This window comes from Pristiophorus japonicus, chromosome 20 (genome assembly GCF_044704955.1).
Source record: "Pristiophorus japonicus isolate sPriJap1 chromosome 20, sPriJap1.hap1, whole genome shotgun sequence".
NCBI classification, from domain to species: Eukaryota; Metazoa; Chordata; class Chondrichthyes; family Pristiophoridae; genus Pristiophorus; species Pristiophorus japonicus.
Window position 1 is genome coordinate 5,091,560 of NC_091996.1, and position 26,709 is coordinate 5,118,268.

General features: G+C 48.1%; 2 protein-coding genes across 5 annotated transcripts in view; both read left to right on the forward strand.

Annotated features, from left to right (window-relative positions):
* gtf3c5 (general transcription factor IIIC, polypeptide 5) overlaps window positions 1-17,417 on the forward strand; it is a 44,792-nt gene extending 27,375 nt beyond the window's left edge. For 2 of the 4 annotated variants that reach the window (XM_070863674.1, XM_070863677.1), the window contains 3 exons: window positions 66-148; window positions 1,587-1,729; window positions 2,807-3,546. In XM_070863674.1, coding sequence (XP_070719775.1) covers window positions 66-148; window positions 1,587-1,729; window positions 2,807-2,946 — 366 coding nt within the window. In that variant the 3' untranslated portion in view covers window positions 2,947-3,546. Of the gene's footprint in view, window positions 1-65; window positions 149-1,586; window positions 1,730-2,806; window positions 3,547-15,691; window positions 15,774-17,332 lie in introns of those variants that run through there. The other 2 variants (XM_070863675.1, XM_070863676.1) reach the window with 2 other exon arrangements.
* Window positions 15,721-26,709, forward strand: part of cel.2 (carboxyl ester lipase, tandem duplicate 2) — a 38,467-nt gene continuing 27,478 nt past the window's right edge. The window contains exons 1-4 of the mRNA XM_070863673.1: window positions 15,721-15,865; window positions 17,333-17,480; window positions 21,157-21,276; window positions 23,185-23,382. Coding sequence (XP_070719774.1) covers window positions 15,797-15,865; window positions 17,333-17,480; window positions 21,157-21,276; window positions 23,185-23,382 — 535 coding nt within the window. The 5' untranslated portion in view covers window positions 15,721-15,796. The remainder of the gene's footprint in view (window positions 15,866-17,332; window positions 17,481-21,156; window positions 21,277-23,184; window positions 23,383-26,709) is intronic.

Here is a 26,709-nt window from a genome sequence, read left to right on the forward strand (position 1 = left end):
AATCCGTGCTTTATAAAATTTGAAACGTGCCATCGACCTGATTCTTGCTGTTTTTATAATTCCAGAAGTCGGCCTACATATTCCAAGAGCACACCTTGCCTCCTTATCGGCAGATGTTTTACCAGCTGTGTGACCTAGACGCAGAGAGGTACTGACACCTTGCACTTTAACCTTTCACACAGGGGTTGCCAAAGAATGGGAGGGGGCTGATGGAATGGAGCATGTAAGCATTGAGGGAGTTTGTCCCAAAGATTCGGTTGGATTTCCGACTGTTGACTTGAGTTGGTTGATGGATAAATATTGGTCAGGACACCGGGGAGAACTCCCTGCTCTTCTTCAAAATAGTGCTACGGAATCTTTTACGTCCATCCGAGAGAACAGACGGGGTCTCGGTTTAACGTCTCATCCGACAGTGCAGTGCTCCCTCAGTACTGCCCCTCCGACAGTGCGCCGCTCCCTCAGTACTGCCCCTCCGACAGTGCGGCGCTCCCTCAGTACTGCCCCTCCGACAGTGCGGCGCTCCCTCAGTACTGCCCCTCCGACAGTGCAGTGCTCCCTCAGTACTGCCCCTCCGACAGTGCGCCGCTCCCTCAGTACTGCCCCTCCGACAGTGCGGCGCTCCCTCAGTACTGTCCCTCCGACAGTGCGGCGCTCCCTCAGTACCGCCCCTCCGACAGTGCGGCGCTCCCTCAGTACCGCCCCTCCGACAGTGCGGCGCTCCCTCAGTACCGCCCCTCCGACAGTGCGGCGCTCCCTCAGTACTGCCCCTCCGACAGTGCGGCGCTCCCTCAGTACCTCCACTCCGACAGTGCGGTGCTCCCTCAGTACTGCCCCTCCGACAGTGCAGTGCGGCGCTCCCTCAGTACTGCCCCTCCGACAGTGCAGTGCGGCGCTCCCTCAGTACTGCCCCTCCGACAGTGCAGTGCGGCGCTCCCTCAGTACTGCCCCTCCGACAGTGCGGCGCTCCCTCAGTACTGCCCCTCCGACAGTGCGGCGCTCCCTCAGTACCGCCCCTCCGACAGTGCAGTGCGGCGCTCCCTCAGTACTGCCCCTCCAACAGTGCGGCGCTCCCTCAGTACTGCACTGGGAGTGTCAGCTGGGAATATTGGCTCAAGTCTCTGGAGTGGGACTTGACCCACGATTTCTGACTCACAGATGAGAGTGCTACCCACTGAGCCATGGGTGAATGTCGTAAGTGATCTATCGGTTGCAGTTTAGATATCCGATCTGGATTACTGTGTGTGTGTTTACACTGTAACCTGTAGAAGAATATTATCAGTAGAAGTACAGTAGCTGCGGAAAAATAAGGAACTTAAAGATTTGCGTTTATATAGCGCCTTTCACGACCACAGGACATCCCAAAGCGATTTACCACCAATTAAGTACTATTTTCTTTGAAGTGTAGTGACTGTTGAACCCACAACCCTCTGACTCCGAGTCCAGGGTGCTACCCACTGAGCCACAGGTGACTACAGATTTATGTAACACCTTATCATGTTCATGGGACGTCCCAACAGTGGTGACTGCTGGATGCTTAGCTGACTCCTCTCTGCAACGTGTTCCCTTCTACCCGTCTGTTGTTGCAGTTTAAAGAAGATAATTCATCGCAACGAAGGCAAAGAGACGACGTGTAACGAGCGGGACGGGTGGTGCCTGCCAAAAACCAGCGACGAGCTCCGGGACCGCATGTCCAATATGATTAAAGAGATTTGTCGCAAGAACAGAACAGGTGAGGCCATCGACTACTGAACGGAAGTTCCGAACTCTCTCTCACCCGGCCGATTTAACTTCTTTCTCTGGGCTCCCATCCCCGACAGCCCTCCTGTTCCTGCTTCTCTACTGTAATTCCTCATCCTCCACCCCCGTGTCCTGTCACTTTGGCCCCTTCCTCCCCATGTCGTGTGTTCTTCTCCCCCTCCCCCCCCCCCCCCCCCCCCCCCAGCCCCAATTCACTGCAGTGTGCTCAGGGTTCTGTGACACTGTGTTCAAGTTTCAAACTGAACGAAACACCGTCTGTGTTTGGCCCTAACTAGGGGAATCTCTCTGACACGATACAGGAGCGCGAGTGGAAACTATTCCTATAAGTAGAAATTAGCACAGCTGACCATAAGCTTGGTCAAAGAGGTAAGTTTTAAGGAGTGTATTGAAGGAGGAACGGGTTAGAGAGGCGGCGAGCTTTAAGCAGGGAGTTCCAGTGCTTGGGGCCTAGGTAACAGAAAGCACGGCCACCAGTGGTTGAGCGATTAAAATCAGGGATGCTCAAGAGGGCAGAATTAGAGGAGCGCAGACATCTCGGGATTGTGGGGATGAAGGAGATTACAGAGATAGGGAGGGGTGAGGAGGCCCTGGAGGGATTTGTAAACAAGGGTGAGAATTTTGAAATTGAGGCCTTGCTTAACCGGGAGCCAATGTAGGTCAGCGAGCACAGGGGGTGAGCGGGACTTGGTGCGAGTTAGGACACGGGGCAGCCGAGTTTTGGATCTCCTCTAGTTTACGTAGGCTGGAATGTGGGAGGCCAGCCAGGAGTGCGTTGGAATAGTCCAGACTAGAGGTAACACAGCAAAGGACGAGGACTTCAGGTGTGTTGGGGAGTGACCTGGATTATGGTCACCCTCCAGCAACCCAGTTTCGTATTTGTCACCGAGGGTGTTCACCCTTCACCTGCAGGAGTTGCTGGCCTGCCTGGGGTGAGGCTGGGGGTGGGGGGTGGGGGGGGCAAGTTGTAATTTGCTGCCTGAAGCACTCTGCGAGAATGCCTCTGCCTCTCTGTAAATGGGGTTTTCCTTTTTTGTCTTTAAATGGTTAGCTTCAACCGCGTTGAGAAAGAAGCCAGCGGTCACACAGGAGAGAGAAGAGAGCGGATCTGATGAGGAGGAGGAAGAAGAGTACCCACCGTCGGAAGGAAGCGAAAATGAAATGGAGACCGAAATCCTGGATTACCTGTGACCTGACTGAACGTGAGCTGGACGCAGTGACGCGAGGGGAGGGAGGAGCGATGCTGAATCTGTTGGGACAGTGTTCGAGTTGTCCCTCTTTACGACGGAGGGTGGTATTTTTTTTTTACAGTGACTGCACATGACGGCAGTGCAGGGCTGCTGCAGTGGGACCAGTGTTAGCAGTGCGAAGGAACTGCTGCCGCAGTCGCCTATCGGCCATTCCATCCGCGGCTGCTTGCAGTCTTCTCTTTGCCAAGACGATTTATCGGCAGCCAGCAGATGAGCAAGACCCAAAGAAGCGTGGATGCACTGGCGATGACTGGGGGCTGGGGTGCAGAGCCAGTGTGTCAAGATGCAGCATGTCCTGTCTCTCCATTACGCACACAGCGAGGCTCGTGGTCTCTTTGACTCGATAAGGCAGCAATTTATCAGATTTGATTTTTCCCATGTTGTTTGAGATGTTGACAACTCCCGTCTCCATGGAGTGGTGGGCCATGTCGTAGTGTTTGGGGTGGTGGGCCACAGGTTGATGCCCTCCATGGCTCCTCACCTCCTCCCGTGATTTTTCATGTGTCCACCATCAGACTGGGGGTGGGTCCATCGTCAGAATATGTGGGGAGGGGGGTGGGGGGGAGCTGGTCCACCATTAGATTATTTGAGGAGGGGGTCCATCAGACTAAGGGGGGAGGGTGACACTATCGGATTGTGCCACAGAGTGCTCCGAGAGAGCCGTTTCAGTTACGCCTGTTTTCAACTTCAGTCCCATAAAGGGCGGTGTTTAATCACCGTTTGCTCTTGTAAATATCATTTGTATTTAAATTCTCTTCCTGACTGTGTCGTGATTATATTTGCATTTTTGGAGGCGGGAAGCGGAGTGTCTCCTGTTCCAGGATGATCCAGCTGCCAATGGGGGGCAATTTACAAACCATCTCGCTCCCTCTGTGGCGACTCTGCAGTGCTGTAGTACTCTGGCACTGCAAGGGATTGAGCCGTCGGCATGGCTCTCCAACAGGAGCAGCCCCTGGAGGCTGCGTCTCTCCCCTCTCGCCTGCAGGTAACGCTGCAAACCAGTTTGTCGTCTGCTTCTCAGTGCTCGGTGCCGTCTCCGCTGGTTAAACTCCAGCAATGCTCCAATCCACACTTGGCGTTCCAAAGGCCTTGGTCCTGCCAGCCTGTGCTTAAACTCCCTGGCTACGTCGCTCGGGAGAGATACACATACAAACGTATGAAAACGCACGGGCTGGAAAAGAACCACTGCTCACCAAGCCTGCTCCACACACATGATGTCTGCAGCACGACGACCAGACACTTCTTTACACTTCCCCCTTCCACAGCCATGTAATAATGCACCCGATATCCGCACACTGACGTGGATTTCTCGGTAGTTTGGTTTGGAGACTCGAGTATGGGGATGGGGTTGTGCATGGCTCCAGTAGCTCCCCTGTAATGTTCCCTCTAAATTTTTTTTGGGTACGCGGCCTCTTTAATTTCGCAATTTTTCCGCCGGAACCGGTTGCGTGGGACCTTCAGACCGCTGCTCGGTCACGCAGCTTAACGGGAACATTGTGCACCTGCCCTGTACAGTCACAATGTTCCTCTTTGTTCTACGTGGCCTGTTTCTTTTACCAGGCTGACACTCCAATGCAGTGCTGAGGGAGTGCTGCACTGTCGGAGGGGCAGTACTGAGGGAGCGCTGCACTGTCGGAGGGGCAGTACTGAGGGAGCGCAGTACTGAGGGAGCGCTGCACTGTCGGAGGGGCAGTACTGAGGGAGCGCTGCACTGTCGGAGGGGCAGTACTGAGGGAGCGCAGTACTGAGGGAGCGCTGCACTGTCGGAGGGGCAGTACTGAGGGAGTGCTGCACTGTCGGAGGGGCAGTACTGAGGGAGTGCTGCACTGTCGGAGGGGCAGTACTGAGGGAGTGCTGCACTGTCGGAGGGGCAGTACTGAGGGAGTGCTGCACTGTCGGAGGGGCAGTACTGAGGGAGTGCTGCACTGTCGGAGGGGCAGTACTGAGGGAGTGCTGCACTGTCGGAGGGGCAGTACTGAGAGAGTGCTGCACTGTCGGAGGGGCAGTACTGAGGGAGTGCTGCACTGTCGCAGGGGCAGTGCTGAGGGAGTGCTGCACTGTCGGAGGGGCAGTACTGAGGGAGCGCTGCACTGTCGGCGGGGCAGTACTGAGGGAGCGCTGCACTGTCGGAGGGGCAGTACTGAGGGAGCGCTGCACTGTCGGAGAGGCAGTACTGAGGGAGCGCTGCACTGTCGGAGGGGCAGTACTGAGGGAGCGCTGCACTGTCGGAGGGGCAGTACTGAGGGAGTGCTGCACCGTCGGAGGGGCAGTACTGAGGGAGCGCTGCACTGTCGGAGGGTCAGTACTGAGGGAGTGCTGCACTGTCGGAGGGTCAGTACTGAGGGAGTGCTGCACTGTTGGAGGGGCAGTACTGAGGGAGTGCTGCACCGTTGGAAGTGCCGTCTTTCAGATGAGACATTAAACCGAGGCTCTGTCTGTTCTCTCAGGTGGATGTAAAAGATCCCATGGCACTATTTCGAAGAAGAGCAGGGGGAGTTATCCCCGGTGTCCTGGGCCAATATTTATCCCTCAATCAACATAACATTAAAAAAAAAACAGATTATCTGGTCATTATCACATTGCTGTTTGTGGGAGCTTGCTGTGTGCAAATTGGCTGCTGTGTTCCCTACATTATAACAGGGACTGCACTCCATAAAGTGCTTCATTGGCTGTAAAGCACTTTGAGCTGTCGGTGGTCGTGAAAGGCGCTATTTAAATCCAAGTCTTTCTTTTCGTTCTTACTGCGCAGTCCCTTTAAATTTCTGCACATGCGCCGTACTTGCAATGGCAAAGCCGGGTGAGCGGCCTGCGTGGGATTTTTCCCATTACTGCAGATCCGTGCAGCTTAGAGGGAACATTGGTCACAAACCACACTAGTAGGAGGCTACAAGCTTCGAGTGGATTGATTATTTCTGGGGTGAATGATGTACAGTTAACCTTGATACGTAATAAATTGTGGAAATTGCTCTTTACGCAGCGAGTTGTCATTATCTGGAACGCGCTGCTTGAAAGGGCAGCGAGAGAAAGCAGGAAAGGGTTGCTGAAAGAATGATCAGCCATGATCTTATTGAATGGTGGTGCAGACTCGAAGGGCCGAATGGCCTACTCCTGCACCTATTTTCTAAGTTTCCATGAATCAGATTCAATCGTAACTTTCAAAAGTGAATTGGATAAATACTTGAAAGGAGAAAAAAATTGCAGGGCTACAGACAAAGAGCAGGAGAGTGGGACTAATTGAATAGATTTTTCAAAGAGCCGGCACAGGCACGATGGGCTGAATGGCCTCCTGCGCTGTTTCATTCTATCTTTGTTTTTGTACCCGTGCTAACCAGGTCTGATTCTGACCAAAACAACTGTGCAGGAGTGGAAGCAACAGGGCTGGTCCCACAGTGTGTGGTGTGGGGGGTTCTCTTTAAATGTGTTTTCTCTTCACTGTTCCCCCCCACCCCCCTTCCCTGAAGGTGTTGCTGCAGATTGCCCTGGTCATCTTGGAATAGCAAGGGGTGGGTGGGGGGGGTCAGTGAGAATCTAATACAAATGGAAAACATGTAGACAGCAGGTGACTGCAGCTCAGAACTCAAACTAATCTCAAGCCTGAGAAATTTTCAGCTGCGAAAACAGTAATTGGGTCAAGTTTGAGTGATTTGTGGAGTTGTTTATCTCCCACAAGCAGTGACGACAGGCTGCAGGAGGGCTGTGCAAATGATTTCCTTCAGTTGCTTTCATGCAAGTTGAGCCTCTTTCCAACATCAAATGAGAACTGCGAGTAATCCCTGTTTCTTTCTACCTGCCTCGTAAACAGGATCTTAATAAAATGATCAAGTTGCACTAGCTGTGATTGGGGAGGTGCTGGGCTCAACTTCACCCTCACTCATACTCCAAAGAAAGGACTTAACATATATAATGGTGCCTGAAAAGGCAATTGGACATGTACTTGAAGAGGATTAATTTGCAGGGTTATGGGGAAAAGACTGGTGTGTGGGACTAAATTGGACAGCTCTTTCACAGAGCCAGCACAAGCATGACGGGCCGTATGGATTACCCAGGATATACGGCACAGGAACAGGTCATTCGGCCCAACCAGTCCATGCCGGCGTTTATGCTCCACTCGAGCCTCCTCCCGTCTTTCCTCATCTAAATCTATTCACATAACCCTCTATTCCCTTCTCCCCCATATACTTGTCCAGCCTCCCCTTAAATGCATCGATACTATTCGCTTCAACCCCTCCCTGTGGCAGCGAGTTCCACATTCTCACCCCTCTCTGGGTAAAGAAGTTTCTTCTGAATTCCCGATTGGATTTCTTGGTGACTATCTTATATTGATGGCCTCTAGTTATGCTCTTCCCCACAAGTGGAAACATTCTCTCTGTATCCACTCGATCAAAACCTTTCACAATTTTAAAGACCTCTATTAGGTCACCCCCTCAGCCTTTTTTCAAGAAAACAAAGAGACCCAGCCTGTTCGTCCTTTCCTGATGTGTATACCTTCACATTTCTAGTGTCATTCCTGTAAATCCCTCTCTGCGCCCTCTCCAGTGCCTTTATATCCTTTTTATAATGTGGCGACTAGAACTGTATGCAGTACTCTGAGGGGCAGCAATTGGTGGAAATTCTTGGCGGTCTCGCGGTGGTCAGTCAATCTTCACCGCCGGGTACCGCTGGGGTGGAGTGCTGCCAATATTGGTCCGGCCGGTCCTGAGCGGTGCGTCAGCGGACTGCAACAGACGGGCCGCTCCGGCGGTGCAGGGTAAGTTGTCTGGGACTCTGGACTCATCGGGTTCTGAGTTCTGCGCATGCGCGCTCTTCCATCGACCTCCGTCCCGTTCCCCCTGGGAAGAGCAGTCCGGAGGCCAGAGACTGCTGACGTCTGATCGCAGATAAGTGTCTCGAGGTACGTTTAGATTTTTACTTGCTTTGTGCAGTGTTTTTGATTTATTTATAATACTTATATTGTTGTTTGTTTATTTATTTTTGCATTTTTCGGGGGGGAGGGAAACTGAATATATTTTTTGGGGGTGGCGGAGGAGGGGAGTTAGATCTCTCTTTGGGGGGGAATTAGATCTCTCTTGGGGGGGGGGGGGGGGGAATTAGATCTCTCTTGGGGGGGGGGGGAGAATTAGATCTCTCTTGGGGGGGGGGGAGAATTAGATCTCTCTTGGGGGGGGGGGGGGAGAATTAGATCTCTCTTGGAGGGGGGGGGAATTAGATCTCTCTTGGGGGGGGGAATTAGATCTCTCTGGGGGGGGGAATTAGATCTTGGGGGGGGGGGGAATTAGATCTCGCGTGGGGGGGGTTTGGATCTCTTGTGGGGGGGGATTAGTTGTCGAGTGGAGGAATTAGATCTCTCGGGGAGGGGGGGGTGTTGGGATTAGATCTCTCGGGAGGGTGGGGGGGATTTGATCTCTGGGGGGGAGAATTAGATCTCTTGGGGGGGGGGGGGGGATTAGATCTCGCGTGGGGGGAGTTGGATCTCTTGTGGGGAGGTGATTAGTTGTCGAGTGGGGGAATTAGATCTCTCGGGGAGGGGGGGGGGGGTGTTGGGATTAGATCTCTCGGGAGGGTGGGGGGGATTAGATATCTCGGGGGGGGGGGGGGGGGAAAGAGAGAGATTAGATCTCTAGGGGGGTGGGGTAGGGAGAGAAATAGATCATTGGGGGGAGGAATAGATCGCTGGGAGTGGTGGAGTGAGGAGCATTGTAGTTTACATATTGCCGACATACCACCGGCATAAAACATCAGACAGTGTGCAGCTCTGGTGGTACCAATGTCAGACATTTGGGCGGTCTGTAGGGTGCTCCGTGTGGGCAGATAATATGCATACCGCCCGCCGGTATGTCGCTGATGAATTTCCTGCCGGGCGGTATGTAGATATTTTTGAGCAATTTCACGATTTTGGGCAGTGTGTCCACCAGTTTTGGCCCCATGGTATGGTCTAACCAAGCTACGATACAGGTTTAGCATAACTTCCCTACTTTTCAATTCTATACCTCTAGAAATAAACCCTAGTGCTCGGTTTGCTTTCTTTACGGCCTTGCTAACCTGTGTCACAACTTTTAATGTATTTGTACTCCGAGATTCCTCTTTGTTCCCTTTGTTCCTCTACCCCACCCAGACTCTCATCCTGCAAGTAATATGTGACCTCCCTATTCTTCCGACCAAAATGTAATACCTCACATTTATCTGTGTTGAATTTCATTTGCCAATTATATGCCCATTCTGCAAGTTTATGAATGTCCTCCTGTCATTTGTTGCAGTTCCCCTCAGTATTGACTATTGCCCCCAATTTGGTGTCATCTGCAAATTTAGAAATTGTGTTTTTGATTCCAAGGTCTAAATCGTTAATATAAGTTGTGAACAGTGGTCCCAGCACGTATCCTTGTGGAACACCACCACCCACCTTCTGCCACTGTGAATAGCTACCCTTTACCCCTATTATCTGCTTCCTGTCTTGAAGCCAGCTAGCGATCCATTCTGCTACTTGACCCCTGACTCCGCATTCTCTGACCTTGTTCATCAGTCTATTATGGGGTACCTTATCGAAGGCCTTTTGAAAATCTAGATAAATTACATCTGCATTACCATTGTCTACCCTCTCTGTTACCTCTTCAAAAAATTTAATGAGGTTGGTCAAGCCAGACTTTCCCTTTTGAAATCCATGCTGACTATTTGTTATATTTTTGCTTTCTAGATGTTCTTCTATTTTCTCCTTTAGTAGGGATTCCATTATTTTTCCTACCACCGGTGTTAAGCTGACTGGTCTATAATTCCCTGGACATATTCTATCCCCCTTCTTAAATATAGGTATTACGTTCGCTATCCACCAGTCCTCTGGCACTACACCTTTTTCTAACGAATTATTAAATATGTGTAGTAATGCCTCTGCTGTCTCTTCCCTAGATTCTTTTAAAATGCGTGAATACAATCCATCTGGACATGGGGTTTTATCCTCTTTGAGTTTGATTAGTTTATTTAATATATGCCCTCCTTTTATTTTAAATGTACTAATCTCACCATCCAATATCATGTCCACCTGTTCTATCTTCCTGGTAAATACTGAAGCAAAATAATGATTTAATATTTCTGCCATCTCTCGATCGTTACCTGTAGTATTATCCTGTCTCTCCCTTTATTATCCGATCAGCTTTCTCTTTTCTCCGAGCCCCAGTCTGTCCAGTCTTTCCTGATATTTGGCAACCTGTCCAAAAGGTGATGGGGCAAATAAGTACGAGACCATAAGCAACTCCGTGTTGAGCCACAAAACTGAGTCAGCAAGTGGTGGAACAGCACAGGTTCTGACCCTGTTTGATAACTAAAAGAAAAAGCAACATTTGCATTTCTATAGCACCTTTCATGACCACCAGACGCCCCAAAGCGCTTTACAGTCAATGAAGTATTTTTTGAAGTATAGTCACTGTTGTAATGTAGGAAATATGACAGTGAATTTGTGCACAGCAAGCTCCCACAAATAACAGTGATAATTACCAGATACTCTGTTTTTAGTGATGTTGGTTGAGGGATAAATATTGGGCAGGACACCAGGGAGAACTCCCCTGCTCTTCGAAATAATGCCATAGGATCTTACATCTACCTGAGAGAGTAGACGGCACCTCTGACAGTGCAGCACTTTTTCAGCATTGCACTGGTGCTCAAATCTCTGGAGTGGGACTTGAACCTACAGCCTCCTGACGCAGAGGCAGCGGTGCTACCAACTGGAAAGGTGCTATAGAGATGCAAGTCATTTCCTTTTTCTGACCCGAGGCGAGAGTGCTACCCACTGAGTCACGGCTGACATTTTGACACAGTTGTAGCTGCTGTGGAACTGTCGCTGTTGATTTTGGCTGAACTAAACATCGATGTAAAATAGGACTGGCACCGGATCTGGAAAATCCAACTCTCTAAAGCCTGAGCCTTGAGCTGATACAATTTAGAATCTGGCTCCGTCTCACGCTGTGCCTGAGGAATGGGGTCAGGCTGTGAACAGGTGACCATGAACTAGGTGGGGAGCATAATCAATGAAAAATGTTACATTTGAATGAGATAGTTGATGGTAGAATTCACCATCCCAACTCTTGTTGAGTATAGAATGTTGGCTCTTGTCTCCTTGGAGCCCTGACCACAGCTCCCGATCTTTCTCATTAAATATATTCCAGGGGTGTGAACGGGACTTGCTGTGAGTTAGGAAAGGGGCAGCAGAGTTTGGGATGAGTTCAAGTTTAAGGAGGGTGAAAGATGAGAGGCTGGCCTGGAGAGCATTGGAATAGTTGAGCCTGGTGGTAACTAAAGCCTGGATGAGGGTTTCAACAGCAGATGGGCTAAGTCAGAGGTGGATACAGGTGGTACGGAGGTGTAACTGGGCAGTCTTGGTGAAGGAGGGGACATGGGGTCGGAAACTCAGCTCAGGGTCAAAGAGCACTCCGAGGCTGTGAACAGATGGCAGGGAGGGGCTGGAAACGGTGCCTAGGGAATGGGGTTTAATTTTCCCAATATTTAATTGGAGGAAATTTCTGCTCATCCAATACTTGATCCTCTCGACGTCTACCCTATCGAACCCCTTCATAATTTTAAAGACCTCTCTCAGGTCACCTCTCAGTCTTATTTTTTCTAGAGAAAAAAACCCTAGCTTGTTCAGTCTTTGGGGGTAATATATTGGCATGAATTAAGGATTGGTTAATGGACAGAAAACGGAGTAGGAATAAACAGGACTTTGGGTTGGCAGGCTGTAACTAGTGGGGTAGTACAAGGATTGATGCTTGGGCCTCCGCTATTTACTGACTTATCTATATTCTAGATAAGTCAGTAAATCTATATTAATGCCTTCATCTAACGTGTCCAAGTTTGCTGATACAAAGTTAGGTGGGAAAGTAAGCTGTGAGGAGGACACAAAGAGGCTGCAGAGAGATATAGACAGGTCGACTGAGTGGGCAAGAACCCAGCAAATGGAATACAATGTGGGAAAGTGTGAAGTTATCCACTTTGGTAGGAAAAACAAAAAGCAGAATATTTTTTGGATGGCGTGTGACTGGGAAATGTTTGCATTCAGAGGGACCTGGGTGTCCTTGTACATGAATCACAGAAAGTTAACCTGCAGGTACAGCAAGCAATTGGGAAAGCAAATTGTATGTTAGCTTTTGTTACAAAGGGATTAGAGTATAAGAGTAAAGAAGTCTTACTGCAATTATACAGGGCATTGATGAGTTCACTCACCAATGTGTACAGTTCTGGTCTCCTTACCAAAGGAAAGACATACTTGCTTTAGAGGGAGTGCAGCGAAGGTTCACCAGACTGATTCCTGGGATGAGGGGATTGCCCTATGAGGAGAACAACATGGAGGGCATAATGGGGAACATGGAGATGGCAGAAACTCTGAACAAATATTTAGTATCAGTCTTTACGGTAGAGGACACTATCAATATTCCAACAGTGGATAGTCAAGGGGCTATAGGGTGGGAGGAACTTAACACAATCATAATTACTAAGGAGGTGGTACTCAGTAAGATAATGGGACTAAAGGCAGATAAATCCCCTGGACCTGATGGCTTGCATCCTAGGGTCTTAAGAGAAGTAGCGGCAGGGATTGTGGATGCATTGGTTGTAATTTACCAAAATTCCCTGGATTCTGGGGAGGTCCCAGCAGATTGGAAAACTGCAAATATAACGCCTCTATTTAAAAAAGGAGCCAGACAAAAAACAGGAAACTATAGAGACCAGTTAGCCTAACATCTGTGGTTGGGAAAATGTTGGAGTCCATTATTAAAGAAGAAGTAGCAGGACATTTGGAAAAGCAAAATTCGGTCAGGCACAGTCAGCATGGATTTATGAAGGGGAAGTCATGTTTGACAAATTTGCTGGAGTTCTTTAAGGATGTAACAAACAGGGTGGATAAAGGGGAACCAGTGGATGTGGTGTATTTGGACTTCCAGAAGGCATTTGACAAAGTGCCACATAAAAGGTTACTGCACAAGATAAAAGTTCACGAAGTTGGGGGTAATATATTAGCATGGATAGAGGATTGGCTAACTAACTGAGAACAGAGAATTGGGATAAATGGTTCATTCTCTGGTTGGCAACCAGTAACTAGTGGGGTGCCGCAGGGATCAGTGCTGGGACCCCAACTATTTACAATCTATATTAATGACTTGGAAGAAGGGACCGAGTGTAACGTAGCCAAGTTTGCTGACTATACAAAGATGGGAGGAAAAGCAATGTGTAAGGAGGACACGCAAAATCTGCAAAAGGACATAGACCCGCTAAGTGAGTGTGCAAAAATTTGGCAGATGGAGTATAATGTTGGAAAGTGTGAGGCCATGCACTTTGGCAGAAAAAAATCAAAGAGCAAGTTATTATTTAAATGGAGAAAGATTGTAAAGTGCCGCAGTACAGCGGGACCTGGGGGTACTTGTGCATGAAACACAAAAGGATAGTATGCAGGTACAACAAGTGATCAGGAAGGCCAATGGTATCTTGGCTTTTATTGCAAAGGGGATGGAGTATAAAAGCAGGGAAGTCTTGCTACAGTTATACAGGGTATTGGTGAGGCCACACCTGGAGTACTGCGTGCAGTTTTGGTTTCCATATTTAAGGAAGGATATACTTGCTTTGGAGGCAGTTCAGAGAAGGTTCACTAGGTTGATTCCGGGGATGAGGGGGTTGACTTATGAGGAAAAGTTGAGTAGGTTGGGCCTCTACTCATTGGAATTTAGAAGAATGAGAGGTGATCTTATCGAAACGTATAAGATTATAGGGAGCTTGACAAGGTGGATGCAGAGAGGATGTTTCCACTGATGGGGGAGACTAGAACTAGAGGGCATGATCTTAGAATAAGGGGCCACCCATTTAAAACTGAGATGAGGAGAAATTCCTTCTCTGAGGGTTGTAAATCTGTGGAATTCACTGCCTCAGAGAGCTGTGGAAGCTGGGACATTGAATGAATTTAAGAGAAATAGACAGTTTCTTAAACGATATGGGGTTATGGGGAGCGGGCGAGGAAGTGGAGCTGAGTCTATGATCAGATCAGCCATGATCTTATTGAATGGCGGAGCAGGCTCGAGGGGCCGTATGGCCTACTCCTGTTCCTATTTCTTATGTTATGCTCTTATGAGAGATTGAGTAGACTATGCCTATATTCCCCAGAGTTTAGAAGAATGAGAGGTGATCTAATTGAAGCATATAAAATTCTTAAGGGGCATGAGAGGGTTAATGCTGAGATGATTCACCAGACTGATTCCCGGGATGGCGGGACTGACCTATCAAGAAAGACTGGATCAACTGGGCTTGTATTCACTGGAGTTCAGAAGAATGAGAGGGGACCTCATAGAAACATTTAAAATTCTGACGGGGTTAGACAGGTTAGATGCAGGAAGAATGTTCCCAATGTTGGGGAAGTCCAGAACCAGAGGTCACAGTCTAAGGATAAGGGGTAAGCCATTTAGGACCGAGATGCGGAGGAACTTCTTCACCCAGAGAGTGGTGAACCTGTGGAATTCTCTACCACAGAAAGTTGTTGAGGCCAATTCACTAAATATATTCAAAAAGGAGTTAGATGAGGTCCTTACTACTAGGGGGATCAAGGGGTATGGCGAGAAAGCAGGAATGGGGTACCGAAGTTGAATGTTCAGCCATGAACTCATTGAATGGCGGTGCAGGCTAGAAGGGCCGAATGGCCTACTCCTGCACCTATTTTCTATGTTTCTATGATGTTTCCCCTGGCTGGGGTGTCTAGAACATGGGGTCACAGTTTCAAAACAAATGGGCTGGCCATTTATTCATGGAAATTCTTTCGCTCAGAGGGTTATGAATCTTTGGAGTACTCAGAGCTGTGGATGCTTCAGTCATTCAGTATATTCAAGTCAGAGGTTGATAATTTTGTGGGAATTAAGGGATATGGGACAGTGCAGGAAAGTGGAGTTGAGGTCGAAGATCAGCCGTGATCATGTTGAATGGTGGAGCTGGCACGAACCGAATGGCCTACTCCTGCTCCTATTATGTTCTTGATAGTTGTACCCTGGTTTTTAAAGGATTCCAGTTTTTCAACTCGACTCTGGTTGATCACTCTGGAATGCGGTGAGAAGCTTCCTAAATATCAGTGTTAGACTTGTCTTTTATCAGTTTGGCCCAGTGCCCTCTTATGCCCCACTCTTACAATTTAATTTCAAGTAATTTTTCGAGTGACCTTTTCCCATCCCATTTTCCGTCTCGCATGCCTTTGTGTAGGATCACCCCTCGGGTTTGTAACCCTGAGATCTGCACAGACGGTGCATTTACCCAATGGGTTCTGAGCAAGCTGAAACATTTCAACATTTGAATCTTCATTTTACAGTTACACGGGTACGATACGCTGCAGATGTTATGATTTTATGACCCAGTATTTTGGACAAAATCACAGGAAATGTTGCTTCCTACCCAACAGCATTGTGGGTAGGAAGCCCCTTCACCACACGGACTGCAGCGGTTGAAGAAGGCGGCTCACCACCACCTTCTCAAGGGCAACTAGGGATGGGCAATAAATGCTGGCCTTGCCATCGACGCCCACATTCCCATGAATGACTAAAAATAAAGCAGGCCGTTTACTGATCCTCTGTTTATTGGCGATGTGTGGTTAAGCTGACCTTGAAAGCCAGTCTGTCTCTCGATGAAACAAATGTCTATCCATGCTAAATAATGTCATTAAGATATGCTTGTTTATAAAGGTAAAGTGGCCAACCTTGGCGGTGTTATCAGTGGCCCGCGTGCGCTGGAGGCTGTGCCCTTGTATATATGTGGGGGAAGCTCAGACCTGAGTGTGGACCGGCGAGATGGCTTGCTGGCAGTTCCTGTGCCTCGTGTTTGGCAGTTCAATCCTCAGTGTTGCAGCAAGAGTCACGGTGAGACACGCCGCACTGTCCACTATCTGGTGATGGAGGGGGCGAGGGGTAAGGGTTAGGTGTGGGATCGGTTGGTAAATTGGTCTTTCTCCGAGGGGACTTGGGTTTAGCTCCCAACTCACTGTGATGGATGACAACCCTGTGGTAACTAGAAGTGCTAGTGTAACGGGTTTTGGGGCAGGCGCTGTCTGATTATAAATCCATGGGGACCCGCACTTAAAACAGCCTGTACTTCAGCACAAATTAGCACTCAATGAGGGCCCAGGAACAGCTGGTGTGGTAAATCCCAATATCACATTACTCTATTGGGTTAAAGCATGTTCAGGCACATTAGGGGGAGCTTTACTCCGTATCTAACCCCGTGCTGTACCTGCCCTGGGAATATTTGATGGGACAGTGTAGAGGGAGCTTTACTCTGTATCTAACCCGTGCTGTACCTGCCCTGGGAGTGTTTGATGGGATAGTGTAGAGGGAGCTTTACTCTGTATCTAACCCCATGCTGTACCTGCCCTGGGAGTGTTTGATGGGACAGTGTAGAAGGAGCTTTACTCTGTATCTAACTCGTGTTGTACCTGCCCTGGAAGTGTTTGATGGGACAGTGTAGAGGGAGCTTTTACTCTGTATCTAACCCCCTGTACCTGCCCTGGGAGTGTTTGATGGGACAGTGTAGAGGGAGCTTTACTCTGTATCTAACCCCCTGTACCTGCCCTGGGAGTGTTTGATGGGACAGTGTAGAGGGAGCTTTACTCTGTACCTGCCCCGGGAGAAACTGGTTCTGCCGATCTCTGAGGAGCTGGTGCCCTTTCGGATTCTTTCTTCCTTCCCTGATTCTCCCTCTCCTGTGATTCTCTCTCCCTGCTTCTCTAATTCATCCTTCCCGGATTCTTTCTCTTTTCCAGATTCTCTGTCTCTCCTTCACTGATTCTTTCTCTGTCTTCATTTCTGATTCTCTCTCACTTCTTCACTGATAACATAAGAAATAGGAGCAGGAGTAGGCCATTGGCCCCTCGAGTCTGCTCTGCCATTCAATAAGATCATGGCTGATCTGATCTTGGGCGCAACTCCACTAAACTGCCTGCTCCCCATAACCCTCGACTCCCTTATCATTCAAAATTCTGTCTATCTCCACCTTAAATATATTCAATGACCCAGCCTCCACAGCTCTCTGGGGCAGAGAATTCCACAGATTTGTGATCCTCTGAGGGAAGAAATTTCTCATCTCAGTTCTAAATGGGCGACCCCTTATTCTGAAACTATGCCCCCAGTTCTAGATTTCCCCCATGAGGGGAAACATCCTCTCTGCATCTACCCTGTCAAGCCCCCTCAGAATCTTAAACGTTTCAATGATCACTTCTCATTCTACTAAACTCCATGATTCTCTCCTTCTGATTCTCTCTCTATCCTTCTCTGATTCTCTCTCTTTCTCTCTCTCTCCTTCCCTGATTCACTGTCTTTCCTTCCCTGTAGCTGGGTGTGGTGGAAACTGAAGGTGGTCATGTGCGAGGAACCAATAAATTAGACGGGATTTTCTGGTCTGTGGACATTTTCAAAGGGATTCCTTTTGCCGCAACTCCGAAGCGATTTGAGAAAGCTGGACCCCACCCTGGATGGACAGGTAACTCGTTTCCTTTTCCTCATTTGAGACGCTTTTGTCTTCACTTAAAAACAGATTTTAAAAATACTACGCGGCGTCCTTCGAAGCACCTGGTCCTGGCATTGTGGGGAGGTGCTGAGTGGAGATAGAAAATCAGAGTTACCCTGAATGCTCACAAACTCAGCTGACTGGCTCGTAGCTCAGTGGGTTGCACCCTCATCTCTGAGCCAGAGGTTGTTGGTTCAAGTCCCGCTTCAGGGACTTGAGCACATAATCCAGGCAAGTCTCCAATCCATAGATTTGAGCCCAAAATCTAGCTGACACTCCTGGTGCAGTACTGAGTGCTGCACTGTCGGGGGGACAGTACTGAGGGAACGCTGCACTTTTGGAGGTGCCGTCTTTCAGATGAGGCGTTAAACTGAGGCCCCATCTGCTCTCTCAGGTGGAACTCTCTGTAATCTCCTTCAGCCTCACAACCCCCCCCGAGATGTCTGGCCTCTTGAGCATCCCTGATTATAATCGCTCAGCCATTGGTGGCCGTGCCTTCAGCTGCCTGGGCCACAAGCTCTCGAACTTCCTCCCTAAACCTTTCTCCTCCTTTAAGACGCTCCTTAAAACCTAACTCTTTGACCAAGGTTTTGTTCACCTGCGCTAATTTCTCCTTGTGAGGCTCGATGTCAAATTTATTTGATTTGTCTTGAACACTCCAGTGAAGCGACTTGGGACGTTTAACTATATTAAAGGCGCTATATAAATACAAGTTGTTGTTGATGTCAATGTTCTGCGGCCACTATTTCAAAAAAGAGCAAGGGAGTTCTCCCTGGAGTCCTGGCCAATATTTATCCCTCGTTTTCTACATTACAACAGTGACTATACTTCAAAGGTACTTCATTGGCTGTGAAGCGATATTGGACGCCTGAGGTTGTGAAAGGTGCTATATAAATGCAAGTCTATGTTTGTTTCAGAGAGGCAAAGGGCAAAAATATCTAATGAACGATACCTGCCCCACACTGGCCCAATGTCGTCGTCATCATCATCATCATCATCATAGGCAGTCCCTTGGAATTGAGGAAGACTTGCTTCCACTCTAAACATGAGTTCTCAGGTGACTGAACAGTCCAATACGAGAACCACAGTCCCTGTCACAGATGGGACAGACAGTCGTTGAGGGAAAGGGTGGGTGGGACTGATTTGCCACACACTCCGCTGCCTGCGCTTGATTTCTGTATGCTCTTGGCGATGAGACTTGAGGTGCTTAGTGCCCTCCCAGATGCACTTCCTCCACATGGCGGTCTTTGGCCAGGGGCCCCCCAGTCATCAAGATCCACGGCGCAGCCCTGGACCATTTCCCATACCTCGGGAGCCTCTAATCAACGAGGGCAGACATTGACGACGAGATTCAACACCGCCTCCAGTGCAGTCTTAGGCTGCCTGAGGAAAAGAGTGGCCTAATGTGTTAATGCGCTGACTGAGCCTTACAGAGCTGTTGAACCCAGACTCGAGCCTGTCTGTTGCCGAGCTAGCTGGTTTCCACTGGGCCCCATGCCGCTGGGCGCGAGAGTGCAAGAAGCAGGCAGGTTTGCTGCCTCTTATTTCTGCATGGTGATCCCTGCTGGAAGCACGGGTGAAGAGGATCGAATCAAGCTGGTCTGCAGTAGCCTTCAGGATTGAATTGGCTGCCGAGGCTCATGGAGCAATGGCCAGGTGGGTGAGACCTCAAAGAGCTCTCTGGGAGAAGGAGAGGAACACATAAAGCGGTCTTACTGCTATTATATAGGGCCCTGGTGAGACCGTACCTGGAGTATTATGTACCATTTTGGTCTCCTTACCTCAGGAAGGATATACTTGCCATTGAGGAAGTGCAACGAAGGTTCACCAGACTGATTCCTGGGATTGAGGGGGGATTGTCCTATGAGGAGAGATTGAGCAGACTAGGCCTATATTCTCTAGAGTTTAGAAGAATGAGAGGTGATCTCATTGAAACATACAAAATTCTTACAGGGCTTGACAGGGTAGATGCAGGGAGGATGTTTCCCTTGGGCTGGGGAGTCTAGAACCGGGGGTCACAGTCTAAGAATAAGGGGTTGGCCATTTAGGACTGAGATAAGGTGAAAATTCTTCTCTCGAGGCAGTGAATCTTTGGAATTCTCTACCCCAGAGGGCTGTGGAGGCTCAGTCTTTGAGTATATTCAAGACAGAGATCGATAGATTTTTGGATATTAAGGGAATCAAAGGATAAGGGGACAGTGCAGGAAAGTGGAGTTGAGGTAGAAGATCAGCCATGATCTTATTGAATGGCGGACCAGGCTTGAGGGGCTGAATGGCCTACTCCTGATCCTAATTATTATGTTCTTATTTTGTTATTATGAACAGAAGGGAAAAGAGTCAAAGAGTACAGTCAACTTAAGGTTGGACTTTGTGGGTACTTGGTTGGCTTTGAACTGCAGTTATCAGTGTTATAGAATCATTTAATTTTATAGTGCAGAAGAGGCCATTCATCCCATAGTGCCTGTGCTGGCTCTCAGAGAGCTGTCTACTTAGTCCCAATTCCTTGCCCTTTCCCCATAGACTTGCACATTTTTCTTTATCAAATCGTCGTCCACATCCCGTTTAAAAACCATTACGAATTCTGCTTCCATCGTTGTTTCCGGTCCAGAACTCCATGTCGGAACAACCCTCTATGGATTAAAACAAAAAATCTCTTAACCTTAAATCTGTGGAATTTGCTCCCTCAGAGAGCTGTGGAAGCTGGGACATTGAATTAACTTAAGACAGAAATAGACAGTTCCTTAAACGATAAGGGGTTATGGGGAGCGGGCGGGGAAGTGGAGCTGAGTCCATGATCAGATCAGCCACGATCTTATTGACTGGTGAAGCAGACTCGAGAGGCCGTATGGCCTACTCCTGTACCTAGTTCATATGTCCTCATGTTCTTACCTGGATAACCGATCAGTGAGCAGCAGAATAATCATCATCTTCGGCAATCCCTCAGAGTCGAGCATGACTTGCTTCCACACTAAAATGAGTTCTAAGATGACTGATGAGACCAATGCAGGATCTACAGCCTCTGTCACAGGTGGGGAGAAGGATGATGTTCCGGTCTGTCGTTGTTGGGGTTGTCCATGAAGGTCATGATGTTCCAGGTCCCGAACTTCATTTTAAAGGGTGGAAGATGCTGGTGCGTCAATTTTTTATGAGGGGGGCCGTTGCACACTGGCTACACCACAAACTTGACAGAGCAAGGTCTTGGTCCAATGGCAAGGGGATCCAAGATGATTAGAAACCAAGCTCTGCTGCATGGACCTCGTACACATGCACATATTCCTACGGACCCCCTCCCTCCCTCCCTCAGGTCCTCTCTCCCTGCAGAATATATCTACATTAGCAACTTACACACATACAGCGTCTTTAATGTAGTAAAACGTCCCAAGGGCACTTCACAGGAGCGTAAATCAGATGAAATTTGAGCCATTCAGTGATGTATAAGTAAATAGTATGCTCTTATCAATGACTCACCTCTGAACCCCCTCTAATCAGACCTGCTCCAATGGTTATTTTTCCCTACATTACAGCAGTGACTACACTTCAAAAGCACTCTGTTGGCTTTAAAGCGCTTTGGGACGTTCTGAGGTTGTGAAAGGCGCTATATGAATGCAAGTTCTTTCTACTAACTCCTGGTGCTTGTGTTCGTTACCAGGTGTTCTGAAAACCAAAGCTTTCAAACCTAGATGTTTCCAGACAACCTTGGGACAAAACGATGTCTTTGGGAGTGAAGACTGCCTTTACTTGAACATCTGGGTCCCTCATGGGAGAAAAGGTACAAAAACACTGCTTAAAGTGGGGTTGGAGTATAAAAGTAGGGAAATCGTGCTATAATTATACGTTGGTGAGACCACATCTGGAATACTGCGTACAGTTTTGATCTCCTTATTTAAGGAGGGATTATACTTGCATTGGAGGCAGTTCAGTGAAGGTTCACTCGGTTGATTCCTGGGAAGAAGGGGGTTGTCTTATGAAGAAAGGTTGAGCAGGTTGGGCCTGTACTCATTGGAGTTTAGAAGAATGAGAGGTGATCTTATTGAAACGTATAAGTTTCTGAGGGGGCTTGACAGGGTAGATGCGGAGAGGCTGTTTCCCCTCGTGGGGGAATCTAAAACTAGAGGGCATAGTTTCAGAATAAGGGGTCGCCCATTTAAAATGGAAATGAGGAGGAATTTCTTCTCGGAGGGTTGTAAATCTGTGGCATTCTCTACCCCAGAGAGCTGTGGAGGCGGGGCCATTGAATATATTTAAGGTGGAGATAGACAGATTTTTGAATGATAGGGGAGTCAAGGGTTATGGGGAGTAGGCAGCGAAGTGGAGTTGAGGCCAAGATCAGATCAGCCATGATCTTATTGAATGACGGAGCAGGCCCGAGGGGCCAAATGGCTTCCTCCTGCTCCTATTTCTTATGTTCTTATGTAAAACTGTACCTAACTGAGCAACATCCTGACTACACAAATTGTAAACCTGTATCAATTTTAGCAACATGTTTCACTGTCCTTTCATCCACTGCTCCTTTTAAAAAAAAATAGATATTTTGTTATCACGATAGCTATGAGGAAAGATTGGATAGGCTGGGTTTGTTTTCTTTGGAACAGATGAGGCTGAGTTGTATAAAATTATGAGGAGCCTAGATGGAGTGGATAGGAAGGATCTATTTCCCTTAGCAGAGGGGTCAACAACCAGGGGGCATAGATTTAAAGTAATTGGTAGGAGGTTTAGAGGGGATTTATGGAGACTTATTTTCACCCAGAGGATGGTGGGGGTCTGGAACTCACTGCCTGAAAGGGTGGTAGAGGCAGAAACCCTCACCACATTTTACAAAGTACTTGGATGTGCACCTGAAGTGCCGTAACCTACAGGGCTACGGACCGAGAGCTGGAAAGTGGGATTAGGCTGGGTAGCTCTTGGTCAGCCGGCGCGGACACGATGGGCTGAAATGGCCTCCTGTGCTGTAAATTTCTATGTTTCTATGTCAGTGTTGAGATGTTGTGTCTTTTAGACTGTCTGTAGGTAGGGATGGCACAGCGCATTGGCAGGTCCAATACATCACAGGAGAAATGCAGAGTTAAGCACCTCACAATAATGAGCCTTTAACCCAAGTGCAAATCTCCCACAGTTCCACATCAGGCACTCCTTTGCCCTATCTGAAGGGAATGCATATTTTTTGTGACAATTTACAGGTACATTTATATTGTGGATCTGCATCCATACGGAGCTGGATTGAGGGTGTCAGCCACGCCCTCCTCTAGCCAGTATGCATCACATTTATAAACCTAACTCTGAAGGCGTTGTGTCACAAGTCCTATTTAACTTAAATTTATATACAACTCGTGCTGTAACTGCCCTGGGAGTGTTTGATGGGACAGTGTAGAGGGAGCTTTACTCTGTATCTAACCTGTGCTGTACCTGCCCTGGGAGTGTGTGATGTTGATACAGGCTGTCGAAAATATAAGACTCTGTACCACTAACATACCTCATCTTGATCAGCAGAAAACCCACTGAAAACAATATCAAACAAAAGTTTTCAGCGTGCAAATAAAGTGATAAAGTGCATCCTTGAGCTTATTTGCAAACATCAATACTTGTAAGCTGCACGCTTTTTAACCATCTACTGTTATACCTGTACTGGCTTTAATCCGATTGATCAGATGCAATGAATGTTGCTTGTCCTCCTCCTCAGTGTCCACGAACCTGCCCGTCATGATCTGGATCTACGGAGGTGGCTTCCTGGCAGGAGCGGGACACGGAGCCAACTTCTTGAACAATTATCTGTACGATGGGCTGGAGATTGCGTCCCGCGGCAAAGTGATCGTCGTCACCTTCAACTATCGGGTCGGCCCGCTGGGCTTCCTCAGCACAGGAGATGCCAATGCACCAGGTTTGTGTCCAGTCACGTTCACCCTTCATCCCCGTCCGCTCGCTGATTGGCTCCCGCTCCGGCAATTCCTCGATTTTATTTTTTTTAAATGCTGATCCTCGTTTAAAAAAATTCTGATCCTCCATGGCCTTGCCGCTCGCTATCTCTGTCACCTTCTCCTGCCGTACAACACTCCACCATCTTTGCGCTCCTCCAATTTTGACCTTTTGCACATCCCCGATTATAATCGCGCCACCATGGGTGGCCGTGCCTTCAGCTACCTGAGCCCCAAGCTCTGGAATTCCCTCCCTAAACCTCTCCGCCTCTCTCTCCTCCTTTAAACCTACCTCTCTGGCCAAGCTTTTGGTCGCCCGTCATAATATCTCCTTTTGTGGGTCGCTGCCAAATTTTGTTTGATAATCGCTCCAGGGAAGCACCTTGGGACGTTTTACTATGTTAAAGGCGCTAGATAAATGCAAATTGTTGTTGTAGTACTGTTACCAGGGTGACACATGGTCAGTGTGTGTTGGTGCCATTCAAGAGCACTGTATGTGACTGCAGCTGCTGCAGTTCCTGTGTGGGGCATATGTACAGGTCCCCCAGCATGTGGGGATATCAACAGGTGACTATCGAGGGGAGACTGAGAATCTGAAATAAAAACCCCGAGGCTGGAATCCGATAGTGGATTGGTCACTACCTGATTCATGTTTCAGGTGGGACCACACCCCACAATTCCCGGCTGCCAATCAGTCGTCCATCGTCCTCAATCAAACGGGTGGAGAAATGTCAAATTATCCACTTTGGTGGGAAAAATAGTATTTTTTAAATGGTGAGAGATTGGGAAATGTTGATGTTCAGAGGGACCTGGGTGTCCTTGTACACAAATCACTGAAAGTTAACATGCAGGTACACAGCAAGCAATTAAGAAAGCGAATGGTATGTTGGCCTTTATTACAAGAGGATTTGAGTATAAAAGTAAAGACGTCTTATTGCAATTATATAGGGCCCTGGTGAGACCACATCTGGTCTCCTTACCTAAGGAAGGATATACTTGCCATTGAGGGAGTGCAACAAAGGTTCACCAGACTGATTCCTGGGATTGGGGGGGATTGTCCTATGAGGAGAAATTGAGTAGACTAGGCCTATATTCTCTAGAGTTTAGAAGAATGAGAGGCGATCCCATTGAAACATACAAAATTCTACAGGGCTTGACAGGGTAGATGCAGGGAGGATGTTTCCTCTGGCTGGGGAGTCTAGAACCAGGGGTCACAGTCTCAGAATAAGGGGTCAGCCATTTAGGACTGAGATGAGGAGAAACTTCTTCACTCAGGTGGAGAATTCCAGAGGGCTGTGGAGGCTCAGTCTTTGAGTATATTGAAGACGGAGATCGATAGATTTTTTGATATTAAGGGAATCAAGGGATATGGGGATAGTGCGGGATGAGATGATGTAGAAGATCAGCCATAATCTCATTGAATGGCAGAGCAGGCTCGAGGGGCCGAATGACCCACTCCTGTTCCTCTGTTTCTTTCTCAATCATTGGTTAAGGAGATAGACCGTCAGTCCCGCTATTCACTGAGGTGCCAGATGCCCCCTTGCCCTCGCTGTGCTATTATCAGCTTGTCCTTCCAGCAAGTTACAAGGCAAAAACATCTCGAGGTGAAGGATGCGGAGAAAAGTCTAACAGGGCACGTCACGAGATGTAGACAGAAAGGAAAAGGAGGTGGGGTGGCGTTGCTGGTTAAAGAAGAAATTACGCAATAGTAAGAAAGGACATTAGCTTGGATGATGTGGAATCTATATGGGTAGAGCTGCAGAATACCAAAGGGCAGAAAATGCTAGTGGGAGTTGTGTACAGACCACCAAACAGTAGTAGTGAGGTTGGGGATGGCATCAAACAAGAAATTAGGGATGCGTGCAATAAAGGTACAGCAGTTATCATGGGCGACTTTAATCTACATATAGATTGGGCTAACCAAGCTGGTAGCAATGCGGTGGAGGAGGATTTCCTGGAGTGTATTAGGGATGGCTTTCTAGACCAATATGTCGAGGAACCAACTCGAGGGCTGGCCAACCTAGACTGGGTGTTGTGTAACGAGAGAGGACTAATTAGCAATCTTGTTGTGCGAGGCCCCCTGGGGAAGAGTGACCATAATATGGTAGAATTCTTTATTAAGATGGAGAGTGACAAAGTTAATTCAGATACTAGGGTCCTGAACTTAAGGAAAGGTAACTTTGATGGTATGAGACGTGAATTGGTTAGGATAGACTGGCAAGTGATACTTAAAGGGTTGACAGTGGATAGGCAATGGCAGACATTTATGGATCACATGGATGAACTTCAACAATTGTACATCTCTGTCTGGAGTAAAAATAAAACAGGAAAGGTAGCTCAACCGTGGCTAACAAAGGAAATTAGGGATAGTGTTAAATCCAAGGAAGAGGCATATGAATTGGCCAAAAAAAGCAGCAAACCTGAGGACTGGGAGAAATTTAGAATTCAGCAGAGGAGGACAAAGGGTCTAATTAGGAGGGGGAGAATGGAGTATGAGAGGAAGCTTGCAGGGAACATAAATAGAAAACTGGTTGACAGACAGGAAGCAGAGAGTCGGAATAAATGGGTCCTTTTCAGAATGGCAGGCAGTGACCAGTGGGGTGCCGCAGGGTTCAGTGCTGGGACCCCAGCTATTGACAATATACATAAATGATTTAGATGAAGGAATTGAATGTAATATCTCCAAGTTTGCAGATGACACTAAGCTGGGTGGCGGTGTGAGCTGTGAGGAGGATGCTAAGAGGCTGCAGGGTGACTAGGACAGGTTAGATGAGTGGGCAAATGCATGGCAGATATGGTATAATGTGGATAAATGTGAGGTTATCCACTTTGGTGGCAAAAACAGGAAGACAGAATATTATCTGAATGGTGACAGATTAGGAAAAGGAGAGGTGCAACGAGACCTGGGTGTCATGTACATCAGTCATTGAAGATTGGCATGCAGGTACAGCAGGTGGTGAAGAAGGCAAATGGCATGTTGGCCTTCATAGCTCGAGGATTTGAGTATAGGAGCAGGGGGATCTTACTGCAGTTGTACAGGGCCTTGGTGAGGCCTCAGCTGGAATATTGTGTTCAGTTTTGGTCTCCTAATCTGAGGAAGGACGTTCTTGCTATTGAGGGAGTACAGCGAAGATTCACCAGACTGATTCCCGGGATAACAGGACTGACATATGAGGAGAGACTGGTTCAATTGGGCTTGTATCCACTGGAGTTTAGAAGAATGAGAGGGGATCTCATAGAAACATATAAAATTCTGATGGGATTGGACAGGTTAGAGGCAGGAAGAATGTTCC